This window comes from Corvus kubaryi, unplaced genomic scaffold (assembly GCF_017639235.1).
Source record: "Corvus kubaryi isolate FWS band 111438036 unplaced genomic scaffold, C.kubaryi_AGA036_p1.0 126, whole genome shotgun sequence".
In the NCBI taxonomy this organism is placed as follows: domain Eukaryota; kingdom Metazoa; phylum Chordata; class Aves; order Passeriformes; family Corvidae; genus Corvus; species Corvus kubaryi.
In genome coordinates this window covers 2,433,049-2,450,145 of record NW_024580661.1, presented here as the reverse complement: position 1 = coordinate 2,450,145, position 17,097 = coordinate 2,433,049, and the positions used below count along the sequence as shown (strand labels likewise).

The following is a 17,097-nucleotide window of genomic DNA, read 5'->3' as shown; positions in this document are numbered from 1 at the left end:
CCAGCATATTGGAGAAAAGCTGATCTGGCTCAGCTTTGCCAAAGCCCTGCTCAGGGCTATCAGAGACCTTTAGGGAGCAGGAACACCTCCCACAGACATAGTCCAGGGTCAGGGATGATCACAGAACCACAGAACGAACCACGCTGGAAAAGACCTTTGAGATCCTCAGGTCCAACCTGTGAGCTTACAGCTCCTCATCAACTGAACCTGGCACCGAGTGCCACGTCCAGGCCTTGCTAAACACCTCCAGGGACGCTGACTCCACCACCTCCCCGGGCAGATGATTCCAGTGCCCAGCCACTCTTCCAGTGAAGAATTTTCTCCTGAAGTCCAACCTAAACTTCCCCTGGCACAGCTGGAGGCTGTGTCCTCTCGTTCTGTCAGTGGTTGCCTGGGAGAAGAGCCATGAAGATCAACATCGTGAAGTTGTGGAGATGATTACATCTGATCTTGATTTCAGCGAACTGTGACTTTCCATGGCCTTATCCCATTCCCACCTGCTTGAAGTCCCAGCATATGAAAATGCAAGTCTCAAAGATCAGGGTGTCTCTCTCAGAGATTCATCTACCAAACCCAAAAGAAAATTTGAAAATTACAGGGGAAATGACACAGAAATTGCTGTGGGTTCCTGAAATAAGAAAGCAAAGTGTTTTCGGCCAAGTAAGAGTCAGATAAAAATCTACCCAGCAATGGCTGTGGGAATTGTTGCCAGGCCATTAAGGATCAAAAAGATGTGAAAAGGCAGCATACCATCTGTCATAACTCGATGAAACCTTGTCCCAGATTAACCCTGGGACAAATCAGTTTCTAAACAACCCCACAGGCCAGCACGTTGCTTAAAGCAGGCATCAGAGCAATCTCTGGATTACTTGCAAAAGCGCCACTTCCCTTCAAGCCTGTGCCTGGGGGAAGGAGGCTGTGGGAGGGGTGCTCAGCACCCCTCTGGCCTGGGCACAGCCTGGGGCAGGCCCTGTGCTCCGCTCCACAGCTGCTGTGTGGCTGCTGCTCTTCTCACTGGCTGTGTGATGGAGGGAAAGGGTCAGCCAGCACGGTGGCACCGCCGTGCCCTGAGCGGGACGTGACACAGCCTTAAGCCCTCACGGCCTCATGTGACACGCTCTGCATGAGCACATCTGGAAGAAAATTAAACAGGAGGCTGAGTGATCAACATCCTCCCTGCTGGAGGTGTGTGACTGAGGCAGGTTTGGCCACACAGGGAGGATGAAAAGGGTGGGGAAGGCTTTGTGCTGTGCTGGGAGGTCTGAGGGTGAGAGGTTGAACTGATCACCATGGACTGAGATATGTAGGACATTGGTCTGCTGGAGCCACTCCAGAGAAGGCCACCAAATTGATCAGAGGGATGGAGCAGCTCTGCTGGGAGGAAAGGCTGGGAGAGCTGGGATTGTCCAGCCTGGAGAGGAGAAGCTTTGGGGTGACCTCACTGGGGCCTCGCAGGACCTGAAGGAGCTACAGAAGACATGGAGAGAGACTCTTTACAAGGGCTGGAGGGCCAGGACACAGGGAATGGGTTCACAGTGCCAGAGGGCAGGGCTGGATGGGATATTGGGAAGGAATTGTTGGCTGTGAGGGTGGGCAGGCCCTGGCACAGGGTGCCCAGAGCAGCTGGGGCTGCCCCTGGATCCCTGGCAGTGCCCAAGGCCAGGCTGGACATTGGGGCTTGGAGCAGCCTGGGACAGTGGAAGGTGTCCTTGCCCATGGCAGGGGTGGCACTGGATGGGCTTTGAGGTTCCTTCCCACCCACAGCATCTGTGATTCCATGATTCTGTGATACCCTGTGCAATGAGCACAGACCTGTCTGTCAAAAGTTAAAAGTTGGTGCTTTTAAAGTAAACTTAAAACAAATGGCAGGTGGGAACGTGGTGTAGTGGTGAGCACAGCTGGGTTTGATGACCTTAGGGGCCTCTTATGGATTCTAGGACTCTAATTTCCTGCCAGCTTTTCAGAAGTCTGCTGGGGAAACATCTTGCTGGCATCCTTGGGTGTTTATTTGCCAAGGTGGAAAAGTCATCCTGCATTTGCACTGCTGTCCGTGGCACGAGCACAGTGCAGTCCTGTAAGATGCTGCTCCAGGGCACAGCCCCGCTGTGAGCAGCTGATCACACAGAAGATGTCGTTACAAATATCTCAAGTGAGGCAGCTAATCGCTGGCAATCCAGGTAGATCCTATCTAACCTACAGCCTCATTCCTGCGCCCCGGGATCACCCCACCCCATCCTGTTTCCTTCTGTGGTCACTTCCAGATGTAAGGTAGAAAGTGAAACACTTCACAGATGGTAACTCAAGCAGAGCCCGCTGCAGCTGTCCCACAAGGCACCACCAGCCCTGTGCCACCATCTCCAGACACCTGGATGGAACTCTGCTGCTAAAACCCCACAGTTTGGCTCTGGAGAGCAGCTGAGCTGGGCTCAATACCCTCCTCACCACCCATGTTTTCCCTGCAGGGCACAGGGTGGGAGGTGCTGGTGGCACCGTGGGCGTCTGCCAGCATGAGCAGCCACTGGAAATTATCCCTGAGCAGGAGGAGCATTGGGCAAGCAGCTCTCCCTCACCTGCATGTGGTAGGAGTGTGCTGAAAACCCCCACGCCCACAGAGCCCTGGAATGGTTTGGGTTGGAAGGGACCCCAAAGCCTGTCTCATTCCACCCTTTCCACTGTCCCAGGCTGCTCCAAGCCCCAATGTCCAGCCTGGCCTTGGGCAGTGCCAGGGATCCAGGGGCAGCCCCAGCTGCTCTGGGCACCCTGTGCCAGGGCCTGCCCACCCTCCCAGGGGAAGTTTTAACCTCTAGTTAACAGTACAACCACACAGAGCCCAGTAGACACTATCCAATTTATTATTATTATTATTATCATTTATACATATTTGTGGAAAGAGGACCTTATCCTTTGCCCTGCTTATTCCCAGGCATATTTTAAGAAGATAGTTACACAAACAGGCAAATTCACAATTCCTTCTCTGATCAAGGTATTATTAATAATTTAATCCAGAAGCTGAAAACAGATTTAGACTCGTTACTGCTTTCCACCACAGCTTTCTTCTGTCTGCCACAAAAGCATTCCCTGAGAGGCAGCAAAAGGTGACCTTTCCAGCTGGGTTTGCTCCTTAGAGCTGCTTAAAGTGGTGCAAAACGGTGTTTCGTGGTAGAACTCACTGAAACATGAGCAAGGTTATCCAAAGCAGCACGGATCTAAGACGCTCCCTGAGTCAGTGAAATGGGCAGTTCTCATGGAAAAAAACCTATGGCCACTCCTCACTGTCACCAGGCAGTAAGTTCAGAGCTCCTTCTGACTCTGAGTGAAGGCAGGGAATGTCAGGGTGTTGGGATCCTCGGTGTGGAAGCGTTGCCAGGAGGGGAATAAAGCCCCACAGGATTCATCCACCCCGCGGCTTCATCCCAGCAGACCTGCTCCTGTGAGACACCAGCATCCAGGAGGGCACGGAGCTTCTGTCCAGCTGTTTGCAGCTGGGAGCCCAAGCTCAGGGATCCCAGAGTCCACAACGGCCCCCAGGAGCCAAATTCCGCTGCAATGGGTTGTTGCTGGAAACGCGAGTGAGTGAGGCGCCTGGGAGACCCAGGGGGTGAGGGCCGTGCTCGACTTCTGCAAGGACCTCCGCCTACTGACCCTCAACCCAGAGTGCTTTCCCAGCCCTTGGGCTGGCTGGTTTCCTCTCTGGCCAGAGTAGGACCAATCCAAACCAAGTGTAGCAGTTTACTGAGCTTTCCCGCCCCCAGTTTTTCTTCATTTTGTTTTTTTCTTTCCCCAATCAGAGAAGCCCCAGAAGTCACTGAGAAGCCAACAATCACTGCTCCAGCTCTAGGCGCTCTTCTCCATCAGGTCAAGCATTTCTTTGTACACCTGCTCGTAGACCTGCTTGCCCCAGAGGAAGTCAAAGTGGACGAATTTGGGGATGTACTTTTTATAGACCACGTTGGAGATGCGGGGCAGGGTGATGTCCACATCTTCAGGGACTGAAATCCAGTCCTTGCCCCCATACCAGGCAGCCAGCGGGGTTTTCATGTTCTCCAGCTCATAGAAGGGAGGAGTGCTCTGGAAAACAGGAGGGAGGTGAAGAGCAAGCCAAAAATTCAAAGTGTGTCCTGTGGCTGCTTGGAATTTCTCCCTTACCCCAAGGGATAGGAGCAGAACTATCCCCAGGGAGCCTCACTATGCCTTGGGCTCCTGTGCTCTTCACCAGAGGGTCAAAAAGTCATCACCGAGTGACTGTTTTGTGTAAGAAAGTTACCAACCTGCTTCCCATAAATCCCATAAGCACCACAAAATGAGTAAATTCCATAAACACCATGTAATTCCTGGGATCACAGAGTGGTTTGGGTTGGAGTGGACCTCAAATATCATCTTGTTCCAGCCCCCCCTGCCATGGGCAGGGACACCTTCCACGAGCTCAGGTTGCTCAGTGCTCCAGATTCAGTCTCAACCACTGCAGTATTCATGTTGCAATATTTATTTGTTTTTTTTTCTCTGAGCAAGGCTCTCTCTTACCTGGTTGTAATGAAGCACGTTGTCACTGCCGTAATCATAACACTTGAATTCCCCCGTCTGATAGAGCTGGAAAAGGAGGAGAGTTACATTTATTATCCGTGCATTGGAGGGGTCTCTGAGACACAGGTGACAGGGGACTGACTGCCACCAAAGCTCAGGGAAGTGATTCTTTACATCTGGTGCTGGATTTTGGGAGGAGAGCTCAGCCCCAGGAAGACCTTGGCACGGAAACCCACAGGGAAGAACCTGGTGTACAACCAAGAGCCTCAAGCGAGAGGTGAGTCAGACCTTTGGACAAGTTCTTTGTGTGTTGTGGTCAATGCCATCAGCAGGAGGATGTGAGCTGAATGTTTTCATTAATGACTTGTATAATTAGTGCTCTTACTGACCCTCAGCCTTTACTCTGGCATCTCCTGTCCTGGTTTATCAGCAGGCTTTGTTCCACCTCCGCCTCCTTCCAGCCCCGAGGACTCTTGGACCTCTTTTGTTGGGATAAATAACTTCGGGGCAGCTTTCCTCTCTCTCCCTCATACAGCTCTGCATGAGGGGGATTATTCCCAACCCCTGGGCAGAGAGAGGAGAACAGGAGTGTTACCTGGCGCCAGTGCAACATGTTTTTTAGGGATGTGGAATCAGGGTAGCGGGCCAGGTAGACGTCCATGCGGCTCTGCAAGAAACCGTTGGAGAGGTTTATTCTCTGCCCCCAAAAATCCACGTTGGAAATAAAGCTGACCCTGTTCAGTAGCCACACGAGCCTCCCCCACAGGCTCACACAGAGCTGTAGAGCTCCCTGCAGTGAGCTGAGCAGTTCCCATGGGATGCTGGGCCACATTAGGGGTCTGCCTGGTTTCCAAGGCAAAGTAAGGCTCCTTAGCTTGTGGTCAGGATCCTTTTGCAAAGACAAAGCTCAGCTCATGGCAGTAGCTCTATGTGTTGTTCCTAACGCATTTCCTTCCTGGAATATTAAGGAATTACACCAATGCTTTCCTTGAGAAACCCCCACCCTGGTGCCTCCAGCCTGAATTTTTCTACCAATTGAAGACGTGAAAGGCCATGTGGAGGCAGCAGATCGACAGCTTGGGCTCGGACAGTGAGGAGCTGGATGTCTTGAGAGGGAAGCTGGAGTGTACATACCACGTTTAGGCTGTTGGTGAACCCGCCGGACAGGTAAAACACCAGAGAGCACAGGCTTTTCAGCATGGGGTGGGTGCACATTCTGGAAACCACTTGCTTCAAGATATCGTCCTTATCAAAGACCACTGTGTGTCCTAAAATGAGCTGTGGAAGTCAGAGGGGTGCCTCAGTGGGGTTCACGTTCCTTTTTGCCTCCGGGTCCTCCCCACCTCTTTGCTCACCCCTGAAAGGTGCCGACAGCTTTGCTGTGCTTCGTCATTTTGGCCTTTCAGAAATGGCCATGGCCCTGGAAGAGCCCTGACCTTCCTAGGTGAGGTTTCTCCTAGGAGAAGGGACCCAAAACCAATATCTATAAATGGTTCTTCTCTGATTAAGGCTGGACAGGAAGACGATTTACACACCCTGCAGGCTCAGAGCACAGGCACAAACACAGAGCGCAGGTGATGTACAAGCACTGCGTGTCTCAGGTGACCTCCCAGTCCCTCCTCCCCCTCACACCTCACGTGTGGTGAGGACGTACCTTAATCAGCACCTCGGGAAGGTCAAACACCCTGACCAAGGGTGACTTCATGTTTGAGTTCACGGTGATGGGAGCCAAGGCGAAAAACATCTTGATTTTGCGATCCAGCTCGGGAATGGATGAGAAGGCGATGAAACCTGCGTGAGGGAGAAGGAAGCAGACCCTGCGCTGTTGTTTCTGAGGGAGCTGTTGGCTCCCAGCTGTGTGTGTGCCCATCAGAAGACCCCTCAGAGGTGGCTCTGGCAGGTCAGGCTGTGGCAGCAATGGGATGCATCTGGTTTGGGGCTGCCACTGCTCAAAACCCTTCTGTTAAAGCAATGACCTGCTCTTTTCCCTTCTGTTGTTTGGAAGTGACTGGACATTACCCCCCTGACCAAGGTTTTAGGAACGCTCCCAGACTGGGGGTGCACAGCTGATGTGGGTCGGCCAGGCCTGCTCTCCTCCTCAGTACCTGTGGTGGTGCCTTGGGAATAAGCCACGTAGTACAACTGCTCCTGCCCTGTTTTCTGCAGGATGTAGTTGATGGTCGCTGGAAGGTCGTACATGGCCATCTCATGGAAGCTGCAGGGGAGACAGGCACATGACAAAATCACCCCTGCTGGCCCTGCCATGGCTACTTGGGTGCAGGCAAGAGCTCTGGCAGGAATGGGCAACCCTGCTTCTGCCCACTGGCAGAGGGTGTGACTGTCAGGAGTGTCCCTCCTCCATCCTGTGGACACTGCTGGGGGTACCAGGGACCTGCCCACCCTCCAGTTTCACGGAAAATACCTGTAGGATGAGTATTGCTGGTGGTAGAACTCAAACTCCTTGTGTTTCCGTGACCAGCTGTTCCCCCGGCTGTTCCCGATCCAGACGTCGTAGCCGGCATCGGCGAGGATGAAGCCCAGGCTGGTGTTGGGCAAGTTGGTGACCCAGTTGCTTCCCTCCAACACCAGGCCATGCTGCAGGAGGACCACGGCCTTTGGAGCTGGAGGAAGAAGAGGAGGAATCATTTTCTCTGACCACGAGCAAAACTGATCATTCAGAGCCAGGTATTGCTGTGGCAGCACCTCCCCAGGAAGGGACACCAGTGCAGGGACACGGTCACCTCTGTCCTCAGCCTCTCTGGGGAGGTGTTTTTGAAGAAGGCTCTTGGGTCATCCCAGGGCAGAGATGGAAATCTGGGGTGTTTCACACTTACTTGCCATGTTCATATGCCAGTCCTCCTGCTTCCCAGGGGAGGGACACACTGCCAAGAACAGGGCGTCACCCCAGCATCACTTTGAAACAGGGGTTTGAGTGAAGAACAGGAGGGTCCCAAAATGGCATTGGACTGGACACAGGGAGGATCCAAAGTGGTGAGATGGCATTGGATTGGACACCTGGTTTGGTTTCCTTTCCTGGCAAGTGGCTTTTTGCCGCTCCACTGCCTGGTTTTGAGCTGAGGTAAAATGTGGGGCAAGATTTCTCTGTCCCATTCATTCTCCTTCCTCTTTGGAGCAAATCCTCTCAGAACTGGAAGGCCAGCATGGTGGGCACCTGCATTTCTTCTGCTCCCAAGGCTATTTGCCTGATTTTTCCTCCAGGGAAAGCTGCCTCCTGGAGGGCCCAGCCCATGGTGAGGCAGCCTTGACCGTGGCTTCTCCAGCCCAGCAAAGCTCTCAGGGTGCCCGGAGCAGGCAGAGCTTCCTGTGGCACTTACGGAGGCAGAACATGCTGGATGCCTGCGCCTCTGCCCCGTGGGAGATGCTGAAGCGTTCCGGGTTGTCTCTGCCGTGGGGAATCCTCTGCAGGGTGAGGTAATAGCCATCGTCTGTCACCACCTCGTGCTCCTCGTAGGGGTACCCGTGGTACCGGACAATCTCACCCTGTGGGAAGGGAAGCAAGGGAAGGACAGCGTGGGACAGTCCCCAGGGAGGGAGGGTCTCTGTCCTGAGGGGGGGCAGGGCTTGGCTGGGCAAAGCCATCAGTGCTGGTGGTGGGGACTCCAGGGGGAGGGTGGGCTCAGGACCTCCCAGTGTCCCCTCCACCAATGCCATGGCGATGTCATGACTTCAGCCAGAACTTTTGGCAGGTCCCTGAGCAGGTCTGGTGAAGAACTGTCACTTTTTGTGTTGCAATCAAGAGCGGGACAGCACAGACAGCCGAGCTCTGAGCCCGAGAGCGCTGTCCTGACCAAACCTGCTGACTTGGAACGAAGCCCCCCGTAAATGTCTGCCATAAATCTCCACGTGCATAAGAACAGGGAGACAAATCTCTGATAAAATCCTGGTGCCAAACCTCGGTGAAGACACCCAGGGACTGTGGGTGTTGCGCAGATCATGGCAGCGCAGGTAACTTGCACAACCGAGCAGGAAAAGAAGGGACTTACAACATCCATGGACACCTCGGGGTTGGCTCCTGACTTTTCGGTGGTGCACATGAAGCAAGCAATGGTGAGGAACAGCCACGTCATGGTGCTCTGCAAAATGTCATGAGCAGCGTGAGACACTGTGCTGGCACTGGCACAGGAGCTGGGGAGCTCTTTTGATGTGCACTGCAGCTCCATCAGTGTTTTAACCTGACCCCTCAACAGGTGAAATGATTTTAAACTTCCAGCCCTCTAACTGGTTCTGAAAATGGCTCATTTTGCTAATCTCGGACAAAGCCAGAGTCCAAATTCCAGCACACTTTAATCCCACGTTCTCTGTCAGGCCCTTGTATTCAGAAACGTGCACAGGTACAGGTCCACCTGCGTGTGCCTAGGCAAACCTGCTTTCAGAGGACAGTAATTACAAATTTTTCATTTAAAATAATGTCTCGCATAGTTGGAAGAATAGATTGTTTTGTTCCTCTGATAGCTGAAGCAATGAGGAGTAAACCACCCAATTTTAAGTCGCAGGGCCGTGTTCTTGAGAAGAAATCAAATAACGTGGTTTGTTTGGGTTCTTCCTATGGCTGAGAGAGACCCTGGGATACTCCTGGCTTGTTTTTGCAAACCTGAGTGAAATTCCATCTCAGGATACCCCTGTTCTTCCTGGGAAGGGCTTTGAAATGTCTGCTTCGGCTGGTTCCTACCACAAAACACCTTTGATTTCACAGAAACGCAGAATCTCAGAACACTTTGGGTGGAAAGGGACCTTAAAGACCATCCAGTTCCAACCCCCCTGCCACGGGCAGACCCCTGCCATATAGGAATGGGTAAATTTGTTGGAGGCAACAAATTCGCAGCAGAAACACTGCCTCAGCTACTCAGAGGAGTTCAATCGTGCGGAGCAATTCAGCAGGGAGCTGCCAAATTCCCGCTGAGGGCCAGCGCCAGGCATCTTACACCCTCCCCATTGCTCCCCTGCTGAAAGAGGGGAGAACCGGGAGCAGGTTTCTGTCACTTCCCGTGTCACTGCCCCTCATCCTCCCCTTTCCCTGCTGCAGGAGGTGTTTTGGCAGCCGGGGAGAAAAGCCACCTGCTCCCTGTGCTGTCCCCGCAGCGGGGCCGTGAGGAGGAGCAGCGCACCTGCACCTCGGACACCCCTCGGGCCCCCTCCCGGCGACAGCACCGGCTCGGGGGGGCTGTGCCCGGACGGAGGGACCCATCTCCGGGGCTGCTGCTCGCCTGGGGGACCGAGGGCTCCCCACCATCACCCTGAGCCCCCCGGGGTGCGGTCTGGGGCCAGCACCCTGCCGCTGGGCTCCGCGAGGCTCTGCGCTCGTTGAGACCGAGCCTTTAGGGAAAGCAAGGGGAGACTGAGCACATTTCTGTGGTGTGGCGTCAGGAGAACGGCGTGCAAATACCAGGGAAGAGCCTTGCCTGGGATGGCCCTTTCCTCTCAACAGTCAGCTTGGAAAAATATTCCCTCTGTGGGATGTCCCTCGTCTCAGCAGACCCTGAGAGCCGCCGGGGACCTCCGAGAGGTGCAGCAGGGTGACACCTCTCCCACCAGCAGCACGGCGCTGACCCCTCTCCAAACACTCCCCGGCCGCTGCCCGAGCAGAGCCATTCCCTTGGAGCCAGGAGTCCCGGGAAGGCCTGCTGTCCCACCTCCCCGAGCCCTGTCCCGCTGGCCCCAGGGATGGCACCCGAGGAGCAGGGATTACCCGTCGCGGTCCGGGGGCTGCAGCAGCAGAGGTGCGGGAGCCTTTGTGGCCGATGTCCCCCGAGCAGAAGGTGCCCGCTGCCGGCTGTTACCGCCTCTGCTCCGCGGCTTCGGGAGCGTCACGGGCCGCCACTCCCTCCCATCCCTCCTCCCACGGACGCGTAACTCACCTGAGGGCTGGAGTCTGCTCGGCAGGAGACACCCTCCCTGCCCCAGCTGGCTTGGGAATGTTTTCGAGGCACGGCAGAAGGGTTGAGAGCTGTCACAAATTGGTTATTTCCACCCGATGGAGTCATTTGGCATCGCCCATGGCCTCTGCGAACTCGAGGATGGGCAGCCTCTGGCCTCTCCACCTGCCCCGGCACTGCCTTTGGTGCACAGGGCTGGTGCTGGTGCCCTGGGTGCTGTGGGGTGAGTGGGACCAGCCCAGCTCATCCCAGCAAACCCCAGTGGGAAAGCCGTCCCAGCTCCTTCCAGCTCTTCCTGCCACCTCCCGGCACGGAATGAGCTTGAAAAGGCAGAACTCCCAGTCCCCGTTGTGACTTCAGGGGGTGCTCTGTAAAAAGAGAGAAAAATGAATCCATCCCTGGGGAGGGAAGAAGCTGTGGATGGACACTTCACATCTCCCCAGGCTTCCCCTCTTCCCAGCTGGCGCTGCCTTTGGCCAGGAGCTGCCTGCTGCCTGAGCAGGTCCCTGCAGGGATGCTGAGGGGTGACACGGGCTGTGGGTGTCATTTTTGGCACCGCTGCCTTCGCGGCCAGCTCTGCACCCCTTGCCCAGGTGCCCAGGCTGCAGGGCCCTGGTGCTGGCTGTCCTGCATCCCTCCTGCAGCCAGCACCTGCCAGGTCTGGTCCAGCCACGCTCGCTCAAATGCAAACGTGCTTTGGAAAGCCCAAATAACCACCTCTGTCTGGAGCTACAGCGACTGGCCTTCACCAAGGACTAGCTGGAGGCAGTTCCAGAAGCCCTCCCAGCTGGCTCACCCTCAAAGGAGCAGTGGCTCAGAGCAGAATCTGATTTTTTCTCTGGAGGGAGAGGAGGAAAAGTGGAAAAACAGGATCAGGTATGCCTAGACAAGAAAAAAACACTCCCCCTCCATCCCAGCACCCACAGAACTTGTCTTTCTCTTAGGGACAGGACATCAGAAAGGCTCCTATGGCCACTCCAGGTCCTGGCATCAAGTTTGGGGCCACATTAGCGGGGAGCCCCCCAGGGTGAATCACTGCACAGACTATTAAGGCACGAGCAAATCAGAAAAAAAACTGGGATAAAACTTAAGAATTCTGAGCCGAGCTTATTCCACAGGTTTTAACAGTTATTTTATCTTCCTCTCGTAACAACAAACACCCACTGGAAGGCACGGGGAGATGACGGGATTACTGGAAGGCAATCAGAGGGTGAGCACTGGGCTGCTGCTAGGACAGGACTGGTGTGACCACGATGCCAGTCCTGGGAGGGAACGTCCCCCATGCACAGAGAGCACCTGCCCCACGCTGCTTGCATCTCAGGGGTTCTTTCCTAAATCCCCCTGCACTTCAGCTTGCTGCTGTCTGGCCGTGTGGGCACTGAGGTCCTGGAGGGGCCCTTGTCCACGGGACGGTGCTCTGCGGGGGAACCAGGAAAGCCTGGGCAGCAGAGGGGCTGGGAAGGTGCTGCTGAGGGGAACGAGCTCCTGCCCAAACCCTCACGGGAAGTGGAGCGGTTTGGGGCATCGAAACACCCCAAACCCAACCAACCACGGCTGTCCACGTCTCCTTGAGCGTGAGGTGGTTGTGTGGCCTGGCCATGGCCACCCGGGGCAGGAGCTCTGTGGGGATGGAGCTCTGTCTCCTGGGAGGACGGGAAAGGTCCCCAGAGGCTGCTGCCAGCCAGCCTCACCACGATGCCCTGGCTGGCTTTGCTTTTCTTCTTCCTGCAGTTGTGGAGGAGCAGGAGGGGGGGAAATAAGCCCCTCCATAAATCCTCTGTGCTTTTCAGCTGCTTTTAAGGGTTTCTGGTGCTCCTTCTGTCGCAGAGCAGGCGGGATGTTCCTCTCTGCGTGCGCAGTCAGTGCTGTCGAGTTTAATTTAGCGAGAAACTTGGGCTCAGGTTTTTCCGCTTTGTCAGTAGCAGAATGCAAAGTCTGCTGGTGAAAAATTCCCACCCAACCCCCGGGCCACCCGCCTCTCTGGTTTGCTTTCCTCCTCTGTCACCAGGGGGAGAAGCAAGGTTCAGCGCCGAGCTCCCTCAGTACCTGATCATTTTACTGCTCCTGCCGCCAAACCCCGCCCTGCCCTCCCTCCGCAGCTGCTTCGCAAATCACCCCCGGTCGTCGGCGGAGTGGAAAGACCTCGTTGGCTTCAGGGAGAGGCAGCTGTCCCTTGGATGCTGGGCTGGGAGTGGCAGGGACATGGATCTTCCCGGGCTCCCTTCCCACCCGTGTGTCCCCTCGGAGTCTCAGCTCCTGCTCGGTGGGGCAAAGCACGTCCTGACTCCAGCTGGGATTGTCCTGATTGTTGGCCACGCACACGCTGGCGAGGCGCTCACAAGTGGGACATGCCACGAGGGACTTGTGCCAACAGGCTGCTGCCCTGGCTGGGAGGAGAAGCAGAGGGCTTGGAGTTTTCTGGAGGTTTTCTGGATCTGCCAGGCAACCCACTACATTCAGAGTCCGTCCAGCTGTGGACTCCTGCCTTGGAGCTGGGGGATCCCCCCTGCTCGGGGCCTTGCCCCAGGGCTGTCCCGCTCACACGTTCCAGGCTGTTTCCCTGGGCACAGCCAGGCTTTCTGTGCTGCAGCTGTGCCTGTGCCTCGGGGGCTCCTCTGCCTCTCCAAGCAGGACCCAGCCGCGGCGCCTGTGGGACTCCTTTGGGCAGGGGGAATAAGCCACTGGGTCTGGTTCCCAACCCAGCTCCCCCAGCCTCTCCTTGCACCTCGGCCTGGGTGTCTACCCACCATCCCTGGGCTCCCTCCGGTGTGGGGGTGTCCCAGTAGTCCCTGGGAACCCAAATCTGGATTCTGCATCGAGATACAGCCCTGCCTAGTGCCAGGCAGAGGGGATAATCCCCTCCCAGGGCTTGCATGAGCAGCACATCTCCTCTGTCTGGAGGGGAGCTGGACGGCCGGGTATGGAGTCATCCTTCCCAAAAGTGGCCAAGCCTGTCCAGGAGGAGAGCTTAAGGAGGTGGGGCAGGGGCTGGACAAATAGGGGGGGAAGGCCGAGGGAGAGCCGTGGGCTCGCGGCTTGTCCAGAGAGGCACAGAGGGGAACGGGAGTTTTGGGAGAGGAAGGACCTCTGAAGGACCAAGAAAGGTTTATCAGGCTCCCTGCAAGCCACTGAGGGAGATGAAGGTGAGCCTGGAGGCCAGAAGCTGCTTGTGAGGACACAGGGACAGACCTGGCCGAGTCCTGGCGGCCCCTCATGGGGAGTGTCCCTGGTGGGGTCTGGCTTTGCTGTACCTGGCGCGTTCTGGGGAGGAGCAGAAGGTCTGTGCAGCTCTGCCTGCAGAGCTCTGTGCATCTCAGCTCTGGTGGCACCAGGGGACTCTGGGGCTGTGTGAGCTCTGCAGGGAACCACGGCCTGAAGGTCGTGAGCTGGGCTAGGGACAGGCAGGTTTTGGGAGCAGCTCCCCAGCCGTGGGGCTCCGGGGTGGTGGGAAGGAGCAGGTGACCTCGGGGGGTCACGGGATGAGTGTTGGATGCCCAAGCTGGAGTAGCAGGGAAGCTGAGGGAGACTCTCATCATTTCTGCTGGTGGAGGCTGCCCCTAGGTCAGGTTGGAGATTAAGCCTGCTTTGTTCTCTGGCACTTCTCAGCATGGGTTTTGCTCTCTTTCCTTGAAGGAATGCCCGACTTTGCCTTGTCAGGTCCGTGCCTGGTGCTGCCCGAAGGGTCCATCGGGGCAGGGAGCTCCTAACCCAGCATTGTGCCACCTCTCTGTAGCTGTCAGCAGAGCAGCCTCCTTCCTGCAGGATCTTGGCTGGGGGTGGGGAACAGCACCCAAAGGCCCTGTAATTAAACAGAGCTCCTGCCACATCCTGCTCTTTCATTAAATCCAGGAAAAAGCCCAAACAATAATTCTGCTGGTGAAAACCACAACAAACGTGTGTCCATCCAAGCCAGAGGCGCTTTGCACTGACAGAGGAAATACTCTGCTCAGCAGTGATTCCACCCCAAACCAGGGCGAGCAGCAGGCTGGGATGGAGATTCCAAAGGTCCCTTCCCACCATTATTGCTCTCCTGGCAGGAGGAGGGGTGATGGGTGGGGCTGGAAAATGTGGTTGAAGGGGCCCATGGACTCAGAGCCATCGTGGAGGGCTGATTGTCACCCCTGCCCACGGGAGACTGGCTTTGCACCCTTTGGATTTCCACCCTTGGGATGTCCACGCTGACAAAACTCAGTCAGTGTCAGGTGAAAGTGGTATTTCTGCCTCCTTACCTGGGTGAGATCTGCCCTTTTCTTTCCAGCCCAGGCGTGGTCCCTGAGCCCTGTCCCTGAGCCTGGTGCTCACGTGCAGAGCTGGCAGGTGTCACCAGCAGGGACCTACACCTGGCAAGCCGGGATGAGCAGCCTGGCAAGCCCAGAGCACAGGCACAGCAGCTGCAATCCCTCTGCCAAGGAAGGCCAAAAGTGCAGCTCCCAGCTGGAGGACGCCAGAAGGCCTGTGTGATCCCGGTGATGGGGACACTGCCCAGCCTTTAGGATGTGGCTCTTTGCTGCTGAGCTCCCGGGGGCTTGGGGTGCAGTGTCCGACTCATCGGGCTGGAGAGGAGCACTGGGCTGTGGGACTGGGGAGGGACTGGGCTTCCTGGTGTTGATGGACAAGTCCCAACCTCTCTGGGTGTCTTTATAAGCCCAGAGGATTGGTCCCCTCGATGCCACAGACTGGTTCCCTCGGTGCCACCAACCCCTCCGACTGCACAGAGGGCCTGGAGCAGCAGGTCAGGTCGATGAGCGGTGTCTGCTCTCCTTCTAGCCCAGGCTGGTGCTGAAAGAAAGGATCCCAGCCGAGTGAAGAGGCTTTGTTTTCCCTCCAGCTGTGCGTTTCGTGTGCGGAGAACTTGGTGGTCAGACATTTTCCTGGGTCTGCATCCATCTGGTCTCTCTGAAGGGGATGGGGTGCAGGGGCTTGCTTGCATTAGCCAGGGCTGGTGCCTGGGGAACAGCAGCTTTGAGGAGGAGCTGGGACCACCTCTGCTCTCCTCCACCCTGGCTGCCCGTGCCCTGGGACACCAGGAGGAGTTGCTTCTGTCACTGCTGAATGCTGGCTGCCAGCGCTCTCTCTGACATCTGTGGGCTCTGAAGCACAGCTTGGTGTGTCACTATAACATCTGGGTGACGCTGGGGTGGGCAGCAGAGCCTTCGGCATGGGGGTGACCTCCAACACGTGGGAAAACTCAGTGCCAAAGCTCAGGAGCTGGGAGAGGGGGCATTGGGAGGGGGAAACTCTCATCACAGAATGTGCAGGAGCCACAGAAACCACAGGCCTGGTGTGGGCTGTTGCAGGTCATGGAGCAGAGGGAGGTGTCCTTGTATGTGGTGAAGTGCAGGGTTGGGCGCAGATCTGAGGGAGATGGACCACAGGGGCAGAATGTGGCAGGGATTTGATGCCTCTCTGGGCAGGGGATGTGGCCTCAAGGGAAAGAAGCCCTTTCCTAAGTGACAAGCTCAACAAGAGGATGCAATTGGTGTGAAACTCCTGTGGGTTTAGCAACAAGCAAACAGCAGTGAGGATCATGTTGTTCTGGCATCTCCTGATTCCTGAGCACGCCTGCCTCCTCTGTCCCTTGTAATCCACACTGAAGTGGTTATTTCAGCAATTTGGTCAGTCCCTGATGTCCCCAGGCATGGCCTGCAATGTCTTGCCTGCATCTGTGTGCAACTCAGCTGGGTGAGGAGGCGGCCACTGCAGCTCCTGCTTTCCTGCTGTCCTGCCCACCTTCGTGCCACACGCAGGTTGGAGAACCAAAAGCATCTAAATGTGGTGATTGGCACTGAGCCCAGCCTGCAGTCGTGGCCAGTGGTGTTGGGCAGCTGGGCAGGACAAGGGGAGGTCAGGTTTAGTGGTGTGGTTTGCCTGCAGGAGCATGGGCAGTCCAACCTCTCCTCCCCTCAGCCACCAGAGCAGCTTCACCCCAGGACATCCCTTCTCACCTGCACGTGGAGATGGAGGCACCAAGGTGGTGGTGGTGGGCTGGAACACAGAGCAAGGCCTGAGTTAGCACTTCGTTTTCCTGGGTGAGAGGGAGCTTTTCCTGTGACCCACATGGTGCTCTGCAGTGTGTGGGGGGGGTGTTCCCATTTTCCTGAGCAGCCCAGGAAAGCTTTCCATGCAATAAGGCTACTGGGAAAATACACTCTGGGAGGCAGAGAGCCATCTTCAGCTCCTGCGACTTGATCATCAGGGAAATGGACTTTGGAAAATCTGTCCTTGAGTCTGGAATGCCTTGGGCTGGGTGCTGTGGTTGGCAGGGCGATCCAGGAGCACCTGGCAAGGAGCTATAAAGCATCCAAGGCGTGGATGGAGCAGGGAAGCTCCTGCAGGATGGAGCTCTGACACCACCCCTCCTTTTTGGGGGAGGATTCTTCCCCTGAAATGCTTTTCCTGAAAGCCTAAGGACTTCCCTGGGAGCACCCTGATGCTTATCCCAGGCAGGGGGTGGCGGGAGGCTGCTTGTCCCACACTGCAGCTGGAACTGGACTGAATGGGAATGGTCAGCAAGAGAGGCTTGGGGTGGGTTCCAAAGTGCACAGGGGGTTGTAGACACCTGCTCCCTGTGGCAGCATCAGGCTTGGGCTGTGCTGGGGCTGCACGGTGTTCCTTGTGCCTCTGGAGCACCCACAGCCCTGCTCAGCCAGCCCCGCTCTCCCCCAGGTGCTGCGGACGGGTG

General features: G+C 56.2%; 1 protein-coding gene across 1 annotated transcript; it reads right to left on the bottom strand.

The window, feature by feature from the left end:
* Window positions 1-2,830: 2,830 nt before the first annotated feature.
* On the bottom strand, window positions 2,831-10,354 carry LOC121661651 (putative lysosomal acid lipase/cholesteryl ester hydrolase). Its single transcript, XM_042022044.1, has 10 exons — window positions 10,229-10,354; window positions 8,526-8,615; window positions 7,857-8,022; window positions 6,944-7,142; window positions 6,627-6,736; window positions 6,176-6,312; window positions 5,656-5,799; window positions 5,117-5,188; window positions 4,522-4,587; window positions 2,831-4,068 (listed from the first exon to the last, which is right to left on the bottom strand). The coding sequence occupies exons 2-10, from the start codon at window positions 8,607-8,609 to the stop codon at window positions 3,835-3,837; spliced, it is 1,212 nt and encodes a 403-aa protein (XP_041877978.1). The 5' UTR covers window positions 8,610-8,615; window positions 10,229-10,354; the 3' UTR covers window positions 2,831-3,834.
* Between the last annotated feature and the right edge of the window lie 6,743 nt (window positions 10,355-17,097).

Excerpts from the sequence above, each read along its gene's own strand:
- LOC121661651 (XM_042022044.1), bottom strand. The coding sequence starts at position 8,609 with ATGACGTGGCTGTTCCTCACCATTGCTTGCTTCATGTGCACCACCGAA. Across the intron at positions 6,737-6,943 it reads CAGCAATACTCATCCTACAG|CTTCCATGAGATGGCCATGT; the intron begins GTATTTTCCGTG and ends TCTCCCCTGCAG. Across the intron at positions 5,189-5,655 it reads TCACCAACAGCCTAAACGTG|AGCCGCATGGACGTCTACCT; the intron begins GTATGTACACTC and ends GGTTTCTTGCAG.